General features: G+C 46.4%; 2 protein-coding genes across 2 annotated transcripts in view; one reads left to right on the forward strand and one right to left on the reverse strand.

Moving 5' to 3' along the window:
• Positions 1-2,915: 2,915 nt before the first annotated feature.
• On the reverse strand, positions 2,916-21,142 carry LOC110383569 (U4/U6 small nuclear ribonucleoprotein Prp4). The gene is made up of 13 exons (XM_064042792.1): positions 20,977-21,142; positions 20,156-20,265; positions 17,580-17,674; positions 16,985-17,143; positions 16,421-16,526; positions 15,990-16,060; positions 15,517-15,646; positions 14,650-14,855; positions 13,453-13,583; positions 12,602-12,686; positions 11,850-12,002; positions 8,040-8,135; positions 2,916-3,015 (listed from the first exon to the last, which is right to left on the reverse strand). The coding sequence occupies exons 1-13, from the start codon at positions 21,140-21,142 to the stop codon at positions 2,916-2,918; spliced, it is 1,608 nt and encodes a 535-aa protein (XP_063898862.1).
• Positions 21,143-23,299: 2,157 nt separating this feature from the next.
• LOC110383495 (U4/U6 small nuclear ribonucleoprotein Prp3) overlaps positions 23,300-25,168 on the forward strand; it is a 34,186-nt gene continuing 32,317 nt past the window's right edge. Inside the window, exons 1-2 of the mRNA XM_064043091.1 lie at positions 23,300-23,660; positions 24,691-24,844. Of these exons, the coding sequence (XP_063899161.1) occupies positions 23,533-23,660; positions 24,691-24,844 (282 nt within the window). The 5' untranslated portion in view covers positions 23,300-23,532. The remainder of the gene's footprint in view (positions 23,661-24,690; positions 24,845-25,168) is intronic.

Here is a 25,168-nt window from a genome sequence, read left to right on the forward strand (position 1 = left end):
GATGATCAGCAGCAGCGGTGGCGAGCTGGTGTCCCTCCAGGAACATGACGCAGCTAGGTGCCAACACTCTACAGTACACTATAGCTACCTGATGATCAGCAGCAGCGGTGGCGAGCTGGTGTCCCTCCAGGAACATGACGCAGCTAGGTGCCAACACTCTACAGTACACTATAGCTACCTGATGATCAGCAGCAGCGGTGGCGAGCTGGTGTCCCTCCAGGAACATGACGCAGCTAGGTGCCAACACTCTACAGTACACTATAGCTACCTGATGATCAGCAGCAGCGGTGGCGAGCTGGTGTCCCTCCAGGAACATGACGCAGCTAGGTGCCAACACTCTACAGTACACTATAGCTACCTGATGATCAGCAGCAGCGGTGGCGAGCTGGTGTCCCTCCAGGAACATGACGCAGCTAGGTGCCAACACTCTACAGTACACTATAGCTACCTGATGATCAGCAGCAGCGGTGGCGAGCTGGTGTCCCTCCAGGAACATGACGCAGCTAGGTGCCAACACTCTACAGTACACTATAGCTACCTGATGATCAGCAGCAGCGGTGGCGAGCTGGTGTCCCTCCAGGAACATGACGCAGCTAGGTGCCAACACTCTACAGTACACTATAGCTACCTGATGATCAGCAGCAGCGGTGGCGAGCTGGTGTCCCTCCAGGAACATGACGCAGCTAGGTGCCAACACTCTACAGTACACTATAGCTACCTGATGATCAGCAGCAGCGGTGGCGAGCTGGTGTCCCTCCAGGAACATGACGCAGCTAGGTGCCAACACTCTACAGTACACTATAGCTACCTGATGATCAGCAGCAGCGGTGGCGAGCTGGTGTCCCTCCAGGAACATGACGCAGCTAGGTGCCAACACTCTACAGTACACTATAGCTACCTGATGATCAGCAGCAGCGGTGGCGAGCTGGTGTCCCTCCAGGAACATGACGCAGCTAGGTGCCAACACTCTACAGTACACTATAGCTACCTGATGATCAGCAGCAGCGGTGGCGAGCTGGTGTCCCTCCAGGAACATGACGCAGCTAGGTGCCAACACTCTACAGTACACTATAGCTACCTGATGATCAGCAGCAGCGGTGGCGAGCTGGTGTCCCTCCAGGAACATGACGCAGCTAGGTGCCAACACTCTACAGTACACTATAGCTACCTGATGATCAGCAGCAGCGGTGGCGAGCTGGTGTCCCTCCAGGAACATGACGCAGCTAGGTGCCAACACTCTACAGTACACTATAGCTACCTGATGATCAGCAGCAGCGGTGGCGAGCTGGTGTCCCTCCAGGAACATGACGCAGCTAGGTGCCAACACTCTACAGTACACTATAGCTACCTGATGATCAGCAGCAGCGGTGGCGAGCTGGTGTCCCTCCAGGAACATGACGCAGCTAGGTGCCAACACTCTACAGTACACTATAGCTACCTGATGATCAGCAGCAGCGGTGGCGAGCTGGTGTCCCTCCAGGAACATGACGCAGCTAGGTGCCAACACTCTACAGTACACTATAGCTACCTGATGATCAGCAGCAGCGGTGGCGAGCTGGTGTCCCTCCAGGAACATGACGCAGCTAGGTGCCAACACTCTACAGTACACTATAGCTACCTGATGATCAGCAGCAGCGGTGGCGAGCTGGTGTCCCTCCAGGAACATGACGCAGCTAGGTGCCAACACTCTACAGTACACTATAGCTACCTGATGATCAGCAGCAGCGGTGGCGAGCTGGTGTCCCTCCAGGAACATGACGCAGCTAGGTGCCAACACTCTACAGTACACTATAGCTACCTGATGATCAGCAGCAGCGGTGGCGAGCTGGTGTCCCTCCAGGAACATGACGCAGCTAGGTGCCAACACTCTACAGTACACTATAGCTACCTGATGATCAGCAGCAGCGGTGGCGAGCTGGTGTCCCTCCAGGAACATGACGCAGCTAGGTGCCAACACTCTACAGTACACTATAGCTACCTGATGATCAGCAGCAGCGGTGGCGAGCTGGTGTCCCTCCAGGAACATGACGCAGCTAGGTGCCAACACTCTACAGTACACTATAGCTACCTGATGATCAGCAGCAGCGGTGGCGAGCTGGTGTCCCTCCAGGAACATGACGCAGCTAGGTGCCAACACTCTACAGTACACTATAGCTACCTGATGATCAGCAGCAGCGGTGGCGAGCTGGTGTCCCTCCAGGAACATGACGCAGCTAGGTGCCAACACTCTACAGTACACTATAGCTACCTGATGATCAGCAGCAGCGGTGGCGAGCTGGTGTCCCTCCAGGAACATGACGCAGCTAGGTGCCAACACTCTACAGTACACTATAGCTACCTGATGATCAGCAGCAGCGGTGGCGAGCTGGTGTCCCTCCAGGAACATGACGCAGCTAGGTGCCAACACTCTACAGTACACTATAGCTACCTGATGATCAGCAGCAGCGGTGGCGAGCTGGTGTCCCTCCAGGAACATGACGCAGCTAGGTGCCAACACTCTACAGTACACTATAGCTACCTGATGATCAGCAGCAGCGGTGGCGAGCTGGTGTCCCTCCAGGAACATGACGCAGCTAGGTGCCAACACTCTACAGTACACTATAGCTACCTGATGATCAGCAGCAGCGGTGGCGAGCTGGTGTCCCTCCAGGAACATGACGCAGCTAGGTGCCAACACTCTACAGTACACTATAGCTACCTGATGATCAGCAGCAGCGGTGGCGAGCTGGTGTCCCTCCAGGAACATGACGCAGCTAGGTGCCAACACTCTACAGTACACTATAGCTACCTGATGATCAGCAGCAGCGGTGGCGAGCTGGTGTCCGGCGGGGCCCAGTCGGCGCCCAGCACGGGGCCCAGGTGTCCCTCCAGGAACATGACGCAGCTAGGTGCCAACACTCTACAGTACACTATAGCTACCTGATGATCAGCAGCAGCGGTGGCGAGCTGGTGTCCGGCGGGGGCCAGTCGGCGCCCAGCACGGGGCCCAGGTGTCCCTCCAGGAACATGACGCAGCTAGGTGCCAACACTCTACAGTACACTATAGCTACCTGATGATCAGCAGCAGCGGTGGCGAGCTGGTGTCCCTCCAGGAACATGACGCAGCTAGGTGCCAACACTCTACAGTACACTATAGCTACCTGATGATCAGCAGCAGCGGTGGCGAGCTGGTGTCCCTCCAGGAACATGACGCAGCTAGGTGCCAACACTCTACAGTACACTATAGCTACCTGATGATCAGCAGCAGCGGTGGCGAGCTGGTGTCCCTCCAGGAACATGACGCAGCTAGGTGCCAACACTCTACAGTACACTATAGCTACCTGATGATCAGCAGCAGCGGTGGCGAGCTGGTGTCCCTCCAGGAACATGACGCAGCTAGGTGCCAACACTCTACAGTACACTATAGCTACCTGATGATCAGCAGCAGCGGTGGCGAGCTGGTGTCCCTCCAGGAACATGACGCAGCTAGGTGCCAACACTCTACAGTACACTATAGCTACCTGATGATCAGCAGCAGCGGTGGCGAGCTGGTGTCCCTCCAGGAACATGACGCAGCTAGGTGCCAACACTCTACAGTACACTATAGCTACCTGATGATCAGCAGCAGCGGTGGCGAGCTGGTGTCCCTCCAGGAACATGACGCAGCTAGGTGCCAACACTCTACAGTACACTATAGCTACCTGATGATCAGCAGCAGCGGTGGCGAGCTGGTGTCCCTCCAGGAACATGACGCAGCTAGGTGCCAACACTCTACAGTACACTATAGCTACCTGATGATCAGCAGCAGCGGTGGCGAGCTGGTGTCCCTCCAGGAACATGACGCAGCTAGGTGCCAACACTCTACAGTACACTATAGCTACCTGATGATCAGCAGCAGCGGTGGCGAGCTGGTGTCCCTCCAGGAACATGACGCAGCTAGGTGCCAACACTCTACAGTACACTATAGCTACCTGATGATCAGCAGCAGCGGTGGCGAGCTGGTGTCCCTCCAGGAACATGACGCAGCTAGGTGCCAACACTCTACAGTACACTATAGCTACCTGATGATCAGCAGCAGCGGTGGCGAGCTGGTGTCCCTCCAGGAACATGACGCAGCTAGGTGCCAACACTCTACAGTACACTATAGCTACCTGATGATCAGCAGCAGCGGTGGCGAGCTGGTGTCCCTCCAGGAACATGACGCAGCTAGGTGCCAACACTCTACAGTACACTATAGCTACCTGATGATCAGCAGCAGCGGTGGCGAGCTGGTGTCCCTCCAGGAACATGACGCAGCTAGGTGCCAACACTCTACAGTACACTATAGCTACCTGATGATCAGCAGCAGCGGTGGCGAGCTGGTGTCCCTCCAGGAACATGACGCAGCTAGGTGCCAACACTCTACAGTACACTATAGCTACCTGATGATCAGCAGCAGCGGTGGCGAGCTGGTGTCCCTCCAGGAACATGACGCAGCTAGGTGCCAACACTCTACAGTACACTATAGCTACCTGATGATCAGCAGCAGCGGTGGCGAGCTGGTGTCCCTCCAGGAACATGACGCAGCTAGGTGCCAACACTCTACAGTACACTATAGCTACCTGATGATCAGCAGCAGCGGTGGCGAGCTGGTGTCCCTCCAGGAACATGACGCAGCTAGCTGCCAACACTCTACAGTACACTATAGCTACCTGATGATCAGCAGCAGCGGTGGCGAGCTGGTGTCCCTCCAGGAACATGACGCAGCTAGGTGCCAACACTCTACAGTACACTATAGCTACCTGATGATCAGCAGCAGCGGTGGCGAGCTGGTGTCCCTCCAGGAACATGACGCAGCTAGGTGCCAACACTCTACAGTACACTATAGCTACCTGATGATCAGCAGCAGCGGTGGCGAGCTGGTGTCCCTCCAGGAACATGACGCAGCTAGGTGCCAACACTCTACAGTACACTATAGCTACCTGATGATCAGCAGCAGCGGTGGCGAGCTGGTGTCCCTCCAGGAACATGACGCAGCTAGGTGCCAACACTCTACAGTACACTATAGCTACCTGATGATCAGCAGCAGCGGTGGCGAGCTGGTGTCCCTCCAGGAACATGACGCAGCTAGGTGCCAACACTCTACAGTACACTATAGCTACCTGATGATCAGCAGCAGCGGTGGCGAGCTGGTGTCCCTCCAGGAACATGACGCAGCTAGGTGCCAACACTCTACAGTACACTATAGCTACCTGATGATCAGCAGCAGCGGTGGCGAGCTGGTGTCCCTCCAGGAACATGACGCAGCTAGGTGCCAACACTCTACAGTACACTATAGCTACCTGATGATCAGCAGCAGCGGTGGCGAGCTGGTGTCCCTCCAGGAACATGACGCAGCTAGGTGCCAACACTCTACAGTACACTATAGCTACCTGATGATCAGCAGCAGCGGTGGCGAGCTGGTGTCCCTCCAGGAACATGACGCAGCTAGGTGCCAACACTCTACAGTACACTATAGCTACCTGATGATCAGCAGCAGCGGTGGCGAGCTGGTGTCCCTCCAGGAACATGACGCAGCTAGGTGCCAACACTCTACAGTACACTATAGCTACCTGATGATCAGCAGCAGCGGTGGCGAGCTGGTGTCCCTCCAGGAACATGACGCAGCTAGGTGCCAACACTCTACAGTACACTATAGCTACCTGATGATCAGCAGCAGCGGTGGCGAGCTGGTGTCCCTCCAGGAACATGACGCAGCTAGGTGCCAACACTCTACAGTACACTATAGCTACCTGATGATCAGCAGCAGCGGTGGCGAGCTGGTGTCCCTCCAGGAACATGACGCAGCTAGGTGCCAACACTCTACAGTACACTATAGCTACCTGATGATCAGCAGCAGCGGTGGCGAGCTGGTGTCCCTCCAGGAACATGACGCAGCTAGGTGCCAACACTCTACAGTACACTATAGCTACCTGATGATCAGCAGCAGCGGTGGCGAGCTGGTGTCCCTCCAGGAACATGACGCAGCTAGGTGCCAACACTCTACAGTACACTATAGCTACCTGATGATCAGCAGCAGCGGTGGCGAGCTGGTGTCCCTCCAGGAACATGACGCAGCTAGGTGCCAACACTCTACAGTACACTATAGCTACCTGATGATCAGCAGCAGCGGTGGCGAGCTGGTGTCCCTCCAGGAACATGACGCAGCTAGGTGCCAACACTCTACAGTACACTATAGCTACCTGATGATCAGCAGCAGCGGTGGCGAGCTGGTGTCCCTCCAGGAACATGACGCAGCTAGGTGCCAACACTCTACAGTACACTATAGCTACCTGATGATCAGCAGCAGCGGTGGCGAGCTGGTGTCCCTCCAGGAACATGACGCAGCTAGGTGCCAACACTCTACAGTACACTATAGCTACCTGATGATCAGCAGCAGCGGTGGCGAGCTGGTGTCCCTCCAGGAACATGACGCAGCTAGGTGCCAACACTCTACAGTACACTATAGCTACCTGATGATCAGCAGCAGCGGTGGCGAGCTGGTGTCCCTCCAGGAACATGACGCAGCTAGGTGCCAACACTCTACAGTACACTATAGCTACCTGATGATCAGCAGCAGCGGTGGCGAGCTGGTGTCCCTCCAGGAACATGACGCAGCTAGGTGCCAACACTCTACAGTACACTATAGCTACCTGATGATCAGCAGCAGCGGTGGCGAGCTGGTGTCCCTCCAGGAACATGACGCAGCTAGGTGCCAACACTCTACAGTACACTATAGCTACCTGATGATCAGCAGCAGCGGTGGCGAGCTGGTGTCCCTCCAGGAACATGACGCAGCTAGGTGCCAACACTCTACAGTACACTATAGCTACCTGATGATCAGCAGCAGCGGTGGCGAGCTGGTGTCCCTCCAGGAACATGACGCAGCTAGGTGCCAACACTCTACAGTACACTATAGCTACCTGATGATCAGCAGCAGCGGTGGCGAGCTGGTGTCCCTCCAGGAACATGACGCAGCTAGGTGCCAACACTCTACAGTACACTATAGCTACCTGATGATCAGCAGCAGCGGTGGCGAGCTGGTGTCCCTCCAGGAACATGACGCAGCTAGGTGCCAACACTCTACAGTACACTATAGCTACCTGATGATCAGCAGCAGCGGTGGCGAGCTGGTGTCCCTCCAGGAACATGACGCAGCTAGGTGCCAACACTCTACAGTACACTATAGCTACCTGATGATCAGCAGCAGCGGTGGCGAGCTGGTGTCCCTCCAGGAACATGACGCAGCTAGGTGCCAACACTCTACAGTACACTATAGCTACCTGATGATCAGCAGCAGCGGTGGCGAGCTGGTGTCCCTCCAGGAACATGACGCAGCTAGGTGCCAACACTCTACAGTACACTATAGCTACCTGATGATCAGCAGCAGCGGTGGCGAGCTGGTGTCCCTCCAGGAACATGACGCAGCTAGGTGCCAACACTCTACAGTACACTATAGCTACCTGATGATCAGCAGCAGCGGTGGCGAGCTGGTGTCCCTCCAGGAACATGACGCAGCTAGGTGCCAACACTCTACAGTACACTATAGCTACCTGATGATCAGCAGCAGCGGTGGCGAGCTGGTGTCCCTCCAGGAACATGACGCAGCTAGGTGCCAACACTCTACAGTACACTATAGCTACCTGATGATCAGCAGCAGCGGTGGCGAGCTGGTGTCCCTCCAGGAACATGACGCAGCTAGGTGCCAACACTCTACAGTACACTATAGCTACCTGATGATCAGCAGCAGCGGTGGCGAGCTGGTGTCCCTCCAGGAACATGACGCAGCTAGGTGCCAACACTCTACAGTACACTATAGCTACCTGATGATCAGCAGCAGCGGTGGCGAGCTGGTGTCCCTCCAGGAACATGACGCAGCTAGGTGCCAACACTCTACAGTACACTATAGCTACCTGATGATCAGCAGCAGCGGTGGCGAGCTGGTGTCCGGCGGGGGCCAGTCGGCGCCCAGCACGGGGCAGGTGTCCCTCCAGGAACATGACGCAGCTAGGTGCCAACACTCTACAGTACACTATAGCTACCTGATGATCAGCAGCAGCGGTGGCGAGCTGGTGTCCGGCGGGGGCCAGTCGGCGCCCAGCACGGGGCCCAGGTGTCCCTCCAGGAACATGACGCAGCTAGGTGCCAACACTCTACAGTACACTATAGCTACCTGATGATCAGCAGCAGCGGTGGCGAGCTGGTGTCCCTCCAGGAACATGACGCAGCTAGGTGCCAACACTCTACAGTACACTATAGCTACCTGATGATCAGCAGCAGCGGTGGCGAGCTGGTGTCCCTCCAGGAACATGACGCAGCTAGGTGCCAACACTCTACAGTACACTATAGCTACCTGATGATCAGCAGCAGCGGTGGCGAGCTGGTGTCCCTCCAGGAACATGACGCAGCTAGGTGCCAACACTCTACAGTACACTATAGCTACCTGATGATCAGCAGCAGCGGTGGCGAGCTGGTGTCCCTCCAGGAACATGACGCAGCTAGGTGCCAACACTCTACAGTACACTATAGCTACCTGATGATCAGCAGCAGCGGTGGCGAGCTGGTGTCCCTCCAGGAACATGACGCAGCTAGGTGCCAACACTCTACAGTACACTATAGCTACCTGATGATCAGCAGCAGCGGTGGCGAGCTGGTGTCCCTCCAGGAACATGACGCAGCTAGGTGCCAACACTCTACAGTACACTATAGCTACCTGATGATCAGCAGCAGCGGTGGCGAGCTGGTGTCCCTCCAGGAACATGACGCAGCTAGGTGCCAACACTCTACAGTACACTATAGCTACCTGATGATCAGCAGCAGCGGTGGCGAGCTGGTGTCCCTCCAGGAACATGACGCAGCTAGGTGCCAACACTCTACAGTACACTATAGCTACCTGATGATCAGCAGCAGCGGTGGCGAGCTGGTGTCCCTCCAGGAACATGACGCAGCTAGGTGCCAACACTCTACAGTACACTATAGCTACCTGATGATCAGCAGCAGCGGTGGCGAGCTGGTGTCCCTCCAGGAACATGACGCAGCTAGGTGCCAACACTCTACAGTACACTATAGCTACCTGATGATCAGCAGCAGCGGTGGCGAGCTGGTGTCCCTCCAGGAACATGACGCAGCTAGGTGCCAACACTCTACAGTACACTATAGCTACCTGATGATCAGCAGCAGCGGTGGCGAGCTGGTGTCCCTCCAGGAACATGACGCAGCTAGGTGCCAACACTCTACAGTACACTATAGCTACCTGATGATCAGCAGCAGCGGTGGCGAGCTGGTGTCCCTCCAGGAACATGACGCAGCTAGGTGCCAACACTCTACAGTACACTATAGCTACCTGATGATCAGCAGCAGCGGTGGCGAGCTGGTGTCCCTCCAGGAACATGACGCAGCTAGGTGCCAACACTCTACAGTACACTATAGCTACCTGATGATCAGCAGCAGCGGTGGCGAGCTGGTGTCCCTCCAGGAACATGACGCAGCTAGGTGCCAACACTCTACAGTACACTATAGCTACCTGATGATCAGCAGCAGCGGTGGCGAGCTGGTGTCCCTCCAGGAACATGACGCAGCTAGGTGCCAACACTCTACAGTACACTATAGCTACCTGATGATCAGCAGCAGCGGTGGCGAGCTGGTGTCCCTCCAGGAACATGACGCAGCTAGGTGCCAACACTCTACAGTACACTATAGCTACCTGATGATCAGCAGCAGCGGTGGCGAGCTGGTGTCCCTCCAGGAACATGACGCAGCTAGGTGCCAACACTCTACAGTACACTATAGCTACCTGATGATCAGCAGCAGCGGTGGCGAGCTGGTGTCCCTCCAGGAACATGACGCAGCTAGGTGCCAACACTCTACAGTACACTATAGCTACCTGATGATCAGCAGCAGCGGTGGCGAGCTGGTGTCCCTCCAGGAACATGACGCAGCTAGGTGCCAACACTCTACAGTACACTATAGCTACCTGATGATCAGCAGCAGCGGTGGCGAGCTGGTGTCCCTCCAGGAACATGACGCAGCTAGGTGCCAACACTCTACAGTACACTATAGCTACCTGATGATCAGCAGCAGCGGTGGCGAGCTGGTGTCCCTCCAGGAACATGACGCAGCTAGGTGCCAACACTCTACAGTACACTATAGCTACCTGATGATCAGCAGCAGCGGTGGCGAGCTGGTGTCCCTCCAGGAACATGACGCAGCTAGGTGCCAACACTCTACAGTACACTATAGCTACCTGATGATCAGCAGCAGCGGTGGCGAGCTGGTGTCCCTCCAGGAACATGACGCAGCTAGGTGCCAACACTCTACAGTACACTATAGCTACCTGATGATCAGCAGCAGCGGTGGCGAGCTGGTGTCCCTCCAGGAACATGACGCAGCTAGGTGCCAACACTCTACAGTACACTATAGCTACCTGATGATCAGCAGCAGCGGTGGCGAGCTGGTGTCCCTCCAGGAACATGACGCAGCTAGGTGCCAACACTCTACAGTACACTATAGCTACCTGATGATCAGCAGCAGCGGTGGCGAGCTGGTGTCCCTCCAGGAACATGACGCAGCTAGGTGCCAACACTCTACAGTACACTATAGCTACCTGATGATCAGCAGCAGCGGTGGCGAGCTGGTGTCCCTCCAGGAACATGACGCAGCTAGGTGCCAACACTCTACAGTACACTATAGCTACCTGATGATCAGCAGCAGCGGTGGCGAGCTGGTGTCCCTCCAGGAACATGACGCAGCTAGGTGCCAACACTCTACAGTACACTATAGCTACCTGATGATCAGCAGCAGCGGTGGCGAGCTGGTGTCCCTCCAGGAACATGACGCAGCTAGGTGCCAACACTCTACAGTACACTATAGCTACCTGATGATCAGCAGCAGCGGTGGCGAGCTGGTGTCCCTCCAGGAACATGACGCAGCTAGGTGCCAACACTCTACAGTACACTATAGCTACCTGATGATCAGCAGCAGCGGTGGCGAGCTGGTGTCCCTCCAGGAACATGACGCAGCTAGGTGCCAACACTCTACAGTACACTATAGCTACCTGATGATCAGCAGCAGCGGTGGCGAGCTGGTGTCCCTCCAGGAACATGACGCAGCTAGGTGCCAACACTCTACAGTACACTATAGCTACCTGATGATCAGCAGCAGCGGTGGCGAGCTGGTGTCCCTCCAGGAACATGACGCAGCTAGGTGCCAACACTCTACAGTACACTATAGCTACCTGATGATCAGCAGCAGCGGTGGCGAGCTGGTGTCCCTCCAGGAACATGACGCAGCTAGGTGCCAACACTCTACAGTACACTATAGCTACCTGATGATCAGCAGCAGCGGTGGCGAGCTGGTGTCCCTCCAGGAACATGACGCAGCTAGGTGCCAACACTCTACAGTACACTATAGCTACCTGATGATCAGCAGCAGCGGTGGCGAGCTGGTGTCCCTCCAGGAACATGACGCAGCTAGGTGCCAACACTCTACAGTACACTATAGCTACCTGATGATCAGCAGCAGCGGTGGCGAGCTGGTGTCCCTCCAGGAACATGACGCAGCTAGGTGCCAACACTCTACAGTACACTATAGCTACCTGATGATCAGCAGCAGCGGTGGCGAGCTGGTGTCCCTCCAGGAACATGACGCAGCTAGGTGCCAACACTCTACAGTACACTATAGCTACCTGATGATCAGCAGCAGCGGTGGCGAGCTGGTGTCCCTCCAGGAACATGACGCAGCTAGGTGCCAACACTCTACAGTACACTATAGCTACCTGATGATCAGCAGCAGCGGTGGCGAGCTGGTGTCCCTCCAGGAACATGACGCAGCTAGGTGCCAACACTCTACAGTACACTATAGCTACCTGATGATCAGCAGCAGCGGTGGCGAGCTGGTGTCCGGCGGGGGCCCAGTCGGCGCCCAGCACGGGGCCCAGGTGTCCCTCCAGGAACATGACGCAGCGCCCCGTGCGCAGGTCCCACACGCGACCAAACGCGTCCATGCCACTGGGAAGTGGGAATTAGTTGTTAGTATATGTCTATGAAGCCGAAAATCGATCTCAGTGGCGTGCACTTGGAGAGGCCTATGTCCAGCAGTGGACTGCGATAGGCTGATGATGATGATGATGACGATATGTCTATTTGCACAAATCAAAAGCAAAAGTCATTTATTCAAAGTAGACTGAAAATCAGCACTTTTTGAACGTCAAATCTACAAAAGACAGCCCCTAAAACACCCGCTCTTCACAACGAGTCCATAGACATTCTTTTCAATTAATAATAGTTTTATACACTAATAGTAGTTTATGTTAGTGATAATATGTATATTGGTTATATCTTTTCTTTTTATTTGTATCGCTTTTTTATTCCAACTCTCCTATAACAGGCCTGCTGGAAGAGATTTCTTATGAAATAAGCCGTGTCTTTGAGCATTTTTTTCCATTTTTATTCTTGTCTATGTTCTTTGTGTAACTGTGTACATAAACTGTTAAAGAAAAATTTCGTAGTAGGTATATAATATATGTATGATAGTTTTTTAGGTATGTATGTATGGGCCATTGTAGCCTGACTGTAAAGGATTAAATAAAAAAATAAAATAATCTTACCCGGTAACAGCCAGCGAGCCGTCTCCCTGGAAGGCAACGCAGTACACCGCCTTCGCGTGACCCTCCTGATGCAGTACCTCTGTCGCTGCAATATTACGAAAGAAAGAAAAAATATTTACTGACACCACAAGATACATACACACATAGAATAAAAAATACAAAAATAACAAAAGATTGCTATTAAACAGCTAATTTTTTGATTCATCATCATCATCATCTCAGGCGGCGGACGTCCACTGCTGAACATAGGCCTCCCCCTTAGATCTCCACAGATACCTGTTGGAGGCGTACAGCCTTTTGATAAAACAGCGGCATTTAATCAAGCTGTGGTGGTGGGCTGGTGGATAAAGTATTATGTAAAGCCGTTTAAGCAAACGGCTAGTCATTTGATTAAACGGCGACATTCAATCACACAGTAGTAAAGTGGTCTACTGGTAAAGTAAGAGCAGGTCTCAAGTATTAGTGTGTGGGTTCGATTCCTGGACACTAATGACTGAATAAAGGTGACGGAAAATATTTTGAAAATACCTAAAGGTTAAGTAATGCCTGGTCGGTTAATGGATGGGTGACCAATTCACCATGTCATGACGAGTTCCTCCGTGTTTCGGAAAGCACAATAAACTGTAGGTCCCGGCTGTCATATAAACATCTTTGGCAATTGTTACGGGTAGTCAGAAGCCAGTAAGTCTGACACCAATCAAACCAAGGGATATTGTGTTGTCCGGGTAACTGTGTTGAGGAGGTCAGATAGGCAGTCGCTCCTTGTGGCACACTGGTACTCAGCTGCATGCGGTTAGACTGGAAGCCGACCCCAACATGGTTGGGAACTGTCTAGTCAGATGGTATCTCACCGGTGTGCAAGTCCCACAGACGCCAGGAGTGGTCGAAGACGGTGGTGGCGAGGAACCGCCCTGAGGGGTGGAAGTGGACCCGGCAGACTCGGGCCGGACTGTGCCCTGAGAGAGAGGCTAGGGGAGACTCGCTGGAAAACAAAATTGAGAGAATAATAAAATATAATTGTGGTAAAAAGATCACTTGAAAATAATGTCATACAACACAATTTGTTAAAGACTAAAAAAATATAGTCTGTTTTTTAATCTCGTAGACTAAACTGACATTACGAATGTGGTCAGTTTATTGTAATTTTTAAATAGTGATGTGGCACGACCGAAACTTATCGTTACTAAAATCAAGTATCGTTTTTTACAATACGTTATCCTGAAATAATGTGTAGGTACTTATTTGAAACCTAATAATACAACATGAATAATGTAAAGCATATATTGTGTCAAGTTCCATAGTTGCCGTATTTTTTAAGTTTTGCCGTTTCGTAAAAGAAAAGGGTTAAGATTGCCTTTTAACGCGTACGGGAACAATACTGATGGTGTCTATTTTTTGTTTGTTTAATTTTAAGGCATTGAAACATGGTCGGATTACGCATGGCGTTGCGTGGTCAGATTGCCCTAGCAGTTTGCACGTCGTTCAGCCGTGTGTATTTTAAATATAGAACTTTGAATGAAAAATAAATTCGTCTAATATCGATAAAAAGTTACGATTCAACAAATCGGTACCGTAGGTACAACACTGCACAAAAGAGCTGGGAACATTATTTGTAAGTTTGACATTTTGCAAGTGTCAATTTAGTCTACGAGATTAAAAAACAGACTATAAGCATTTTCGATCACTTTCGAAGTCAAATTTTGAATAAAAAAGCTGCGAAAACGCTCACTTTTGACCACTTAGTACTTGGCAAAAATACATTTTCAGCAACACAGCTATACCTCTATATTTTAGTCAGAGTATAAATTATTGCATTCAATATTGTTTTCAAGTATAATCAATTTTACTTATATTAGTCAATCTATACATAAAGCTGAAGTGTTTTTTTCGACGCTCCAATCACAAGAACTACTGATCCGATAAGAAAATTGCAGTGTCAGATAGCCTATTAACCAAGGAAATCTTCAGGCTACTTTTTATACATATTCTAAAAGTAATTCCCTCAAAAAACGAGTGAAACTGCATACAAAAGCTAGTTATTTACATACCTGTTAAAATTCCACAAATGTACAGTCCCATCGTAAGCACAAGTAGCCATAGTGCACGCGTCTGACGTTTCGTCTGACGGTTCAAAAAGTTCTGACGTCGGTTCTGACTGTTCTGATGGCTGTTCTGACTGTTCTAAAGGGTTTTCTGTCCCTTCTGACGTCTCCATTGGTTGTTCTGTTTCGTTTTCTTCTTTTTGCTTAGTTACCTGTAATATTACAAGAATTTCTCTATACTTATATAATAAAGAGGAATCATTATTTTCTTTGTATCCTAAAGGCCCCAAAACTATCGGACCGATTTGAAAAATTATTTCACCGTTGTAAAGCTACACTCTTCCCGAGTAACATAGGCTATATTTTATCCCGGTACGGGCAGTAGTTCCCACGGGACGCGGGTGAAACCGCGGGGAATCAGCTAGTCTATACTAATATTATAAAGAGGAAAACTTTATTTGTTTGGTTGTAATGGATAAACTCAAAAACTACTGGACCGATTTTAAATATTCATTCACCATTAGAAAGCTATATTATCTGCGAGTAACATAGGCTATGTTTTATCCCTGTGCGGGCAGTAGCTCCCACGGGACGCGGGTGAAATCGCGGGAAAACGGCTAGTGTAAAATAAATTCGTATTAGTTTTACTATTTGTAACTCAATAACGACAGAACCGATTTGACTGAACATTGGAGGGATTTAGCTAAAAATTAATTAAAATCATTTCAGCACTTTTTGAACATAAAAAACATCCACAACACCAGAAAAGTTAAGAACCAGGAAACAGACATAATATAGATTTTTTTTAATTAATTAGTTTCCACGGGACATAGGTGAAACCTAGTATTATTATAATTTTCAAAATAAAATTACCTTATCCTGAAAATGATGTGGCATGATAGCTCTAGGATGGAAATCAGCTCCGCTCACGTTACAAGTGTGTCCCTTCAGTACCTGCAACTCTTTGCACTCGGGGACCGACCATACTTTAGCTAAACCTGACCTAGAAAGAAAGAAAAAAAAATATTTGACAAATACATATATAGATGGTTCAACCAATTTTCAGGAAATTGATCAGTAACATAGCTTATGTACCGGGATAACATAGGATTTACTTTTTATCTGGGTGGAAATAGTACGTTCAGGAAGTAGTTGAAACTATTGGCAAAAGCTAATTATTATAAACGGGAAAGTAAGTGTCTGTAAAACTTTATGATTTAAATGAATAGTGCACGCACATTAGCTTGTAATGCGGTGCACTCAGTATTCCTTCACTCTCATGGCGCGATGCGATGACAATCCTATATTTAGTTATAATAATGTATTGTAAAAGGTATATATCTTACCAACTAGCCGTGATAAGCATTTTGCTATCACTACTAAATCTGCAGAAACTTATCGGCCGAGTATCACCGATCTGTAAAACAATATAAAACATATGATTTCACACATATTTGAGGTAATGATGTTCACATCCGATTATTTATCGGAGGTCATTAGAACACTCACCTGGGTGTCATTAACACACTCACCCCGAAGTAATGACTTCAACGCGATGGCGTTACCTATCTGACAGCTAAGTACATAGCTAACACCTTGCGCTGTGACTCTTGTTTTAGTAAAAACGTATAAAAAAGAACATATTCGTGGTCATTATAGCACTCGCTGGCATGTCATTAGCACACTCACTCGGTTGTTATTAACACACTTGGTTGTCTTTACCACACTCACTATTCTGACATCAACGCACTCATTCGCTAGTCATTGACTCACTCACCTGACTGCAGTAGATAGACATGGCTGACGCCTTGCGCTGTGACTCCTGTTTAGCGGCCGCGCGAACGCTTCCCGCTAGTTTTAACTCCTCACGGGCTTTACTTAACCTGAAATAAAACAATAATAATAATTAATATAACCATCTGCCTAGCTCTTTCCCAACTATGTGCTGTCAGTACCGGTGTGCCACATGCGGCGACTGCCTATCTGACCTCCTCAACCCAGTTACCCGGGCAACCCAATACCTCTATGTAAGACCGATTGTCAGACCTACTGGCTTCTGACTACCCGTAACGACTGCCAAGGATGTTCAATGACAGCCGGGACCTACAGTTTAACGTGCCATCCGAAACACAGTCATTGGTATCCAAGATATACTTAGAAAGTACACACAAACTTAGAAAAGTTGCATTGGTACTTGCTTGACCTGGAATCGAACACGTACTCATACTTGAGAGGTTGGTTCTTTACCCACTAAGCTACCAGGCCTAGTTCATGCCAACCTTTCAAGATAAACCACGACTTTTTTGAAGATTGCTGACTCTCCTTGAGAAAACATACATACCTAAGCTTAGCTTTCGGCAATGAGTACCGAGCGATCCACAACCTAGCTTCCCTCAGCTCGGGCGGTCCCTCGTGGTACCACGTACCCTCCCTGCCGCGGTCCCTCTCGATCCTGGCTTCTTCTTCTTCTAACTTCTTGTGGATTGCGTCTTCTCCTAGGCTGGGAAGGATTTAAGAAGACTTTTAAAGCTACTTCGAAGAAGAATTAATCTTTTAATGGATTAAAAAATTATATGATGTTTTATGTGTATCTCTTTTATTTAGACAATGATGGGAACAGTAAGTTTTCGGTTAAATGGCACAACAAAAAACTCTTCTAAAAATATCTTAGAAAGCTTTTAAAAAATGCACATTATATAAATGGCGTCCTGACATACAGTTAGTGCGCATTAGCTTGTACTGCGGTGCACTCAGTACTCCTTCACTCTCATAGCGCGATGCGACGACAAGCCGACACCACCGGAGAGAGATCACAAGCACCACCGACAGTAACATGTTCTTTGGCACGGGTATATTGCCACCAACTTAAATATGAAATTCTATCACTACCTGAGAATCGAATCATGGTGATATATAGCAAGTTACAATATACTTACTAGCTCAGTAAATCGCGCAGACGCACTCTTCTCTCAGCCGGGCCCTCGCCGAATAGACAAACCGGCTCCCCCAGCTGCCGGAGACTCCTACGTACCTGATGACATCAATCATATGGAGGTCAAAAGGACACTCAATTATACACTCTCATCAGATGGGAGTCAACAAGACACTAACTTATACACTCACATCAGATGAGAGTCGATAAGACACTCAATTATACACTCACAACAGATGGGAGTCAATAAGACACTCAATTATACACTCACAACAGATGGGAGTCAATAAGACACTCAATTATACACTCTCATCAGATGGGAGTTAATAAGACACTCAATTATACACTCTTATCAGATGAGAGTCAATAATACACTCAGCTATACACTCACAGCAAATGGTAGTGAATAAAACACTGTCTGACTGGATGAGCTAAAACGAATCATATCTACTATTGTCAGTATTTTTTTGGGTTTTGAATAACATTTTGAAGTTGCTCAAACATTATTTTTTTCTCTTGTTCTTACGGCCGTTTTCAATATTCTAACTATCCATTGTTTACCTCTACATGGGTTTCCGTTGAAATTCTATGTCTTGTCGGCAATTTTTTTTAAATAATAATACTCCAACGGGTTCACTCAGTGACACAATCCCCGCGGAATATATTCAAAAATTTAATTTCCTAATAGAGATGAAGACTTGATTTCTAGATTGTGTATTTGTGAGTCAAACGAGACGGTCAGGTCATGTTGAGGATGTAGCGAAACCATAGCGCGATACAATTTGATCCCAACGCCATCTATCGAGCTAGGTGGTCAACTTGCAAAAACATCATCCCCCAAGCCTTTTTCCCAACTATGTTGGTGTCGGCTTCCAGTCTAACTGGATGTAGCTGAGTACCAGTTCTTTACAAGGAGCGACTGCCCTATCTGACCTCCTCAACCCAGTTACCCGGGCAACCCAATACCCCTTGGTAAGACTGGTTTCAGATTTACTGGCTTCTGACTACCCGTAACGACTGCCAAGGATGTTCATTGACAGCTATGTAAGACACTACTTTTCGTTAATAATAATACTCCAACGGGTTCACTCAGTGACACAATCCCCGTGGAGTATATCAAAAAATTGAATTTCCTAATAGAGATAAAGACTTAATTTCTAGATTGTGTGTTTGTGAGTCAAACGAGACGGTCAGGTCATATTGAGGATGTAGCGAAACCATAGCGCGATGCAATTTGATCCCAACGCCATCTATCGAGCCATGTGGTCAACTTGCGAAATTTTCTAGAAATTGTGTTGTTTTTTGTATCTGGTGCAAAAAGAGGGATGTTGATTGTTGAATAGGGCGTGTGTGTTTGTCTGTGGCAACGTAGCTCTTAAAAAGGTTATATTATAGCTGTTTTTTTTATGCGAGTTTGACTTTTGAACAGAATTTTCGATTTTCTGAGTTAACTTTGGTTTTACTTTTACAGTAGGTAGTTAGTTCATTCGTAGTGTCATTGACTGCTTTAGTATTATTTGGGTGCCGAGACAATTTTAGTCCCACGTGGGTGCCAATTAATTTAGTGAGAGTTTTAAGTTGTACATACTTAAAAAATGTACTCCTATCAATATAAAATTTTTGTTAAGTTATTTGTGTACTTGTGTGTAGGCTGTTTTAAATATTACTTAAAATAATATAATAGCATACTGACTGACACTAGCCAATGTTTGCTTAAACACAGTAATCTCAGGAACTATTGGTATGATTCGAAAAAATATTTTTGTGTTAGATAGCTTGTAGAAAGGCTATAAGCTACTTTTTATCCAGATATGCGATGAGGTTTATGTTATTTATAAATCGCATATCTGGATAAAAAGTAGCCTATAGCCTAATAATAATGTTATACTTCTTTTTTTTTACATTTAAGTTTTCAAATAATTAGAGGTTATAATGTAATTGTTGTCTCCCCTTAAATTTTTGTTTGTATATGACGGCGCCACCGTCGATGTGTCAACCGTCGATCTGTCAACGGTGGACCTTATATAAAGCGGCGCGGCTCGACTCGGGTCATTTGTTCGCCGACCGTTGCCGAGTGCACACCTCCCACAAATTCGTGATAAATAATTGTAGTGACTAATATTGTGTTAATTGGAAATTCCAATTGTTTATTCCAATTTGGAATAAACCAAGTGATTGTGTGAGACGAACCCCTTTGTTTTATTTAAACGATGTCGGATCCTGACGCCGACATATATAATAAATATGTACTATTTTTCTTTTGCCGTAAGGTAGAATGTGTTGACAACAGATCCGTGTCGACGGCGCGGTGTGTTCCACGCGCTCCTCAAAGAGATGTCAGCAACCCCAACGGGGCCCAGCAGGGCCAAGGTCTGTCGGGGCTGCGGGATTAGTAAGTCTGACACTCCTTCACCGCTGCTAATCCACAGCGGGAGCCGTCATTTGATGATTTTTGACGTTGTTAAAAAAAAGGTAGAATGTGTTGGAAATCCAGTGTAAAATGTGAACATCTTATTTTTTACAAAATAAGCGATTTGATTGATTGATCAGCAAACTTGGACCATAATCTGTCATTATTACCTCATCATCATCAGTGGAGACATTCAGCTGCCTGGCCTTGCGTCTCCTCTCGAACTCCTCGAGTAACGCCTTCTTGTCACGAGACATCTCCTCTTCCAGCTCCATGTATTCTGAGGAACGGTGACAATGACTTGTTAGAATGATTTGCTTACAAGTTTATCAGTGACTAGTGATGGTACAATTACTACAGGGTACTAAGTGGTATATCAAATGCTTTAATTTTGTATAGAACTAGTTCTTCAAACCATATAGACAGACATGTGTTGCTGGGGAGTTTGTTCTACCATTTTTTTTGAAAACTTGATCTTTAAAAAGAGCAGATCAGATTATCAACCTACTTTGAACGTAAGACTTTTTATGTATTTGTTATCTTCTTAGGAGATGGGACAGGCAGCACAATCTCTCAAGCTGATATTTTATCACACACTGCATTCACCATCACAGCGCAGTGAGCGTGGGCAAATCTCACAAGCTTTTGGGGAGGTTTTAGTCAAGCGGGTGATGTTTTTAGGCCAAGATGATTAACTTTTTCGTTTAGCTATCAGAAAAGGTACAGTGGTGCAAAAGAAAGGTTTATAACCATGCGAAGCCGGGACAGGTCTGCTTACTTGTAATGACCCTAAAAATCATTAACTTGTATGTAATCCGTTCAAACTGATAAGAATCTTCAAGCACCAACAATTACCAATGTTTTTCCCCTAAACCTTTAACTTACTATAACAAAACTTTGCCAACTTATTCGGCACATATTCAAGAAGATTCTAGACCTTAAAACCAAAACCTCACGAGCACATTTTAGCAGCAAAACAACAAAATCTTACCGCTGGAGATTTGAATGTCTCCTAGCTCTTTCCCGCCCATATCTTCGGCGCCTTCCTTGGCGGCAGCTGCCAGGGCCGCCAGCCGGGCCTTCTCCTGCTCCTCCAAGGACCCATAATGGACTTGCTTAGGCTTCTTCACTAAGATTACATCTTCATCATCAGACATTTTGAGGTTATGTTTGTGTTCTGTTGGATATCACTTGATTTGCACTTTTATTGAGTGTTTTAAGGTATTTGTGTAGTGTTTAGTAGTTTATAATGTAGTTTGTTAAGTAATTCTAGTAGAAAATAGCTGAATTTTTTGCAGCGTTGTTGTCAATTCTTAGCACAGAGTACTTTTTATATTATGAAATAGAGGTCCAACTCGACTACCAAACTAAGTAAGACAAGTGGCGCCTTCTGAACGCAGGTTTAAGAAACTATTTGTCAATATATATACATATAGCTACATAAAGCAGTGGTTACTGGGTCTAGGTAGATTTTTGTTTCTTTTTGTTTAATATTTATAAGATGTTTTTCAATAAATAAAACACTGATAACCTTTAATATAATTTATTTTTTTCTTTTAAAACATTTCATGTATAATTTTTTCGCTTTTAGCTTATAGGAATCCGTATCATCATCACACTCTCTCCTATTTATTAATATTTTATTAATATCTTTACAGTAATTGTAAATAAAGAATCTGCAGGATATATTGATTAAAAAGTCTATTAATTTTTCTTTATGAATTTCACATTTTATGAAATCGAATTTCAAATGTATAAATATTAATGTTTTGATGAAATCTTTTAAATATTTTTTTTCCAAACATTTTTTAATTATTGTGTAATTTATATCCTGCAGATTCGAAACACAATTTAAGAGAGAGTCGCTGGGACTGCAAAGCCATTTTTTATTAGCATACTCTCTATATTTTAAATAATCGTGTTCCTGATCGGACATTAAATTTTTTTTACATTCACTACAACCCTTGAAGACTTTCTTCTTAGCGGTTTTAATAAAATAACCGCTAACATATTGTAGCCCCCCAATTATACGGGGGTCGCTTTTGTCTTCAAGGGCTGTAAATTCAATGTCCGGAATCTCAGAGAGCTCACAATTTATTTGTTCTTTGCAGGCCCCGCTTGTGATGAGAACTTCATGCAAAGCGTGGCAATTATCTGCCTCACAATTTGTCCCTGGGGCATGGACACTAGATAGGCTGTTTATTAAAAGGCTGCTAAATGCTGCTTCAAATCCATCTGGAGTAGGGTTTACGTTGCGGCATCCTTGACTCCTTATCGATCCAAAAAAATTTTCTATTGGATCCTGATTCAGATGCCGCAACCAAACCGATGTCACTCCGTACTTCGCAGCAATTTTTTAAAAGCAGTTCTATTCCTTCTAGTGTCCATACCCAGTTACTTAAGGTGGGAACATACTCCACATTCGAGGTTTTTACATTCACAAATTTCATATTTTTTAAAAATATTTTTGCCTCCATCCATGTTTTGTGATGTATTGAGTTCGGCGTCGCAGGTCCCAGCAGTGGTTTACTGTGCTTCCTTTTCCCGAAGCTTCCGTTAATGGAGTCAAAAAGTTTGTCAAAAAACAAGATGACGTCCGCTGTATTTTGCGCATCTTGAGAGATTATTCCTTTTTCTGCAAAAAAATAAGAAAAAAAATATTAATAAATATTCCTCACACGTTCTTACAACGCAATCTAGTCCCAAACAAAGCATTGCTTGCTTGTAATTTGGGTACAGCAGACAACCAATAAATGAACTTATATAAATATAAATATTTTATAAATAACATAACATAGTGTACATATGTAGAAACACCCACACACATAAATGTTTGACTTATGCGGGAATCGAACCTCTTATTCTTAGTTCACAGATGCAGAATATAAACAATACGTTTCGTTTACAGTATAGCGGTTTGCGTTTTGGTCATTCACACTGAAATCAAAGTATCTTTTGTTAACATAAAATTCAAGAAGCATTTCAAAAAAATAAATAAATAATATTTGATAAAATAAGTAATAATCAATGTTTAGATAAATTTAGCAACAGTTATACGTTTTATGAAGTACTATGCAGTGTTAAGTATTCTGCGTAAAATGAATAATTTTCATAGACAACATGCCAGGGATACCCGACTTTAAATCTTACACCAAATAATGGTAATGTTATTGTGATTTTGTGTCTAGTGATCGTTCATAACTATGAGACATTGAAAACACTTCTCAATTATTGTAGTTATTATTGCTTGATAAGAATCACAATAAAATATAGTTTGTGTTTTGGAACCGATATTATGGGAAATCTTATTTCTTAACCAACAACACCGTCCTCTATGGTCGTTGTTTACGTCAATGCGAATTTGCAATATAAAATTGACGAAAATTCCAATAAATTCCAACTAAAATGTGAAAAATACATCACAATTCTTCGTCAAAACACTATATATTGTCATAATATCCATTTATCTTATCTAAGCTTGTGTTTAAAGTAGAAATTAGTGACATAACCTATAAGTGCGTAGTTTTGTGTGAATTTTGTGATTATCATGGCTTTACAGCTTTCTAGGCGGGAGGTTGAGGAGCTTAGGTCTTCCCTCGACCGCGCAATATACAGGACTATCGGAAAATCCGATAGTTCGCTGCTATCTACCGTTTCATCATGTCTCTCTAGTGGGTAAGTAAAATAATGTGAAAAAACTACCTTTACGTGCTTAACAAGCATTATTGAAAACTTTATAAGCTTTAAAAAAGTAAATGAAGGTTTTTAATCAATATTAGAGTAACTCTGTGTTGTATTTTAGCAAATCTTGCCAAATGTTGTGCGTATGGTAAACACTTAGGGCCTTACTACAAAAACTTTAAACCCTGTTTTACACTTGTCTAATAAAATTTTGGCTGCAAAATGAACCATATGTCAACGTCATAATTTGACATTTTTTTAGACAAGGCATAAACTGACGTTTAAAAGTTTTTGTGGTAAGACGGATAATATTTACATGTAATCATAATATTCGTTAGCCCTATGCTAAGCTATTTATTAGCTTGTGTTATGGGTGTTAACACAACTGATAAACTAATATTTATAAGTATATAACACCCAGATCACAGCCAACAAACAAACTCATCACACAAAAGTTGACCGTACTGGGTATCAAACCTTGGGCCAATCTGTGCGTCAGTCTGGCATGGTGACCTTTGCACTAACAATGCACTGTTAATACTTACTTCCCTCACCGGGTTAAAAAGGACCCTACAACCATGGCCTCTCAAGCTTTTGACTATCTGTAGTTTTACTTGGTAAATGCAAAAGTATTGCATTTATAATATTATAAAGGAAGAAAGAACTTCCCCTCCTATATTTGGATCAGTTTCCTGTTAAACCTGTATTGATTGTTAACTCTATACTTGTCTATAATAATAGTTATTTTGCATCCAGCCAAAACCAGTTTAAAATCTGCCTAGATCACACCCGTAAGCACACCCCTTTATATTTTTGTTAATAATAATATAATATATATTTACCGTACCATTTGTTAAATAGAGATAGTAAATTGACAATTGCTATTATCAAACTCTAAAATAATGTGGTCATATTTCTCATGTTAAGTCCAATTTTTATAAAGAAATAGTAATTCCAGATTGAGTAGTGTCCTATTTTTATATTAATTTCAATTTTACCTAACAAAAATCTTAAATCTTTCCAGCTACGAACGCAGAAAAATAATCGACAAGATATCTGCTCACATTGACTCTAAGAAAGCAAGTAAACTCGCAGACAAAGTCATCGCTTTAGCCCAAGAGCTGATCTCCAGCTCCAAGTCTCAGAAACGCAAGCATGACTCCGGTGACAGAGACAAGGTAAGATATGGGGTATTGGGTTGCCCGGGTAAGTGGGTTGAGGAGGTGAGATAGGCAGTCGCTCCTTGTGGCACACTGGTACTCAGCTGCATCATTAGACTGGAAGCCAACCCCAATGTAGTTGGGAAAAGGATTGGAAGATGATTCTTAAGATGTTTAGGATTCTGTACCCAGAGGGTAAAACGGGACCCTATTGTTTTCGCTCCTCTGTCTGTCACTAGGCTGTATGGCTGTATCTCATGAACTGTGATAGAAACTTGAAATTTTCACAGATGATGTATTTCTGTTGTTGTTGTTGTAACAACAAATACTGAAAACTAGAAT

Source organism: Helicoverpa armigera, chromosome 30 (assembly GCF_030705265.1).
Source record: "Helicoverpa armigera isolate CAAS_96S chromosome 30, ASM3070526v1, whole genome shotgun sequence".
In the NCBI taxonomy this organism is placed as follows: domain Eukaryota; kingdom Metazoa; phylum Arthropoda; class Insecta; order Lepidoptera; family Noctuidae; genus Helicoverpa; species Helicoverpa armigera.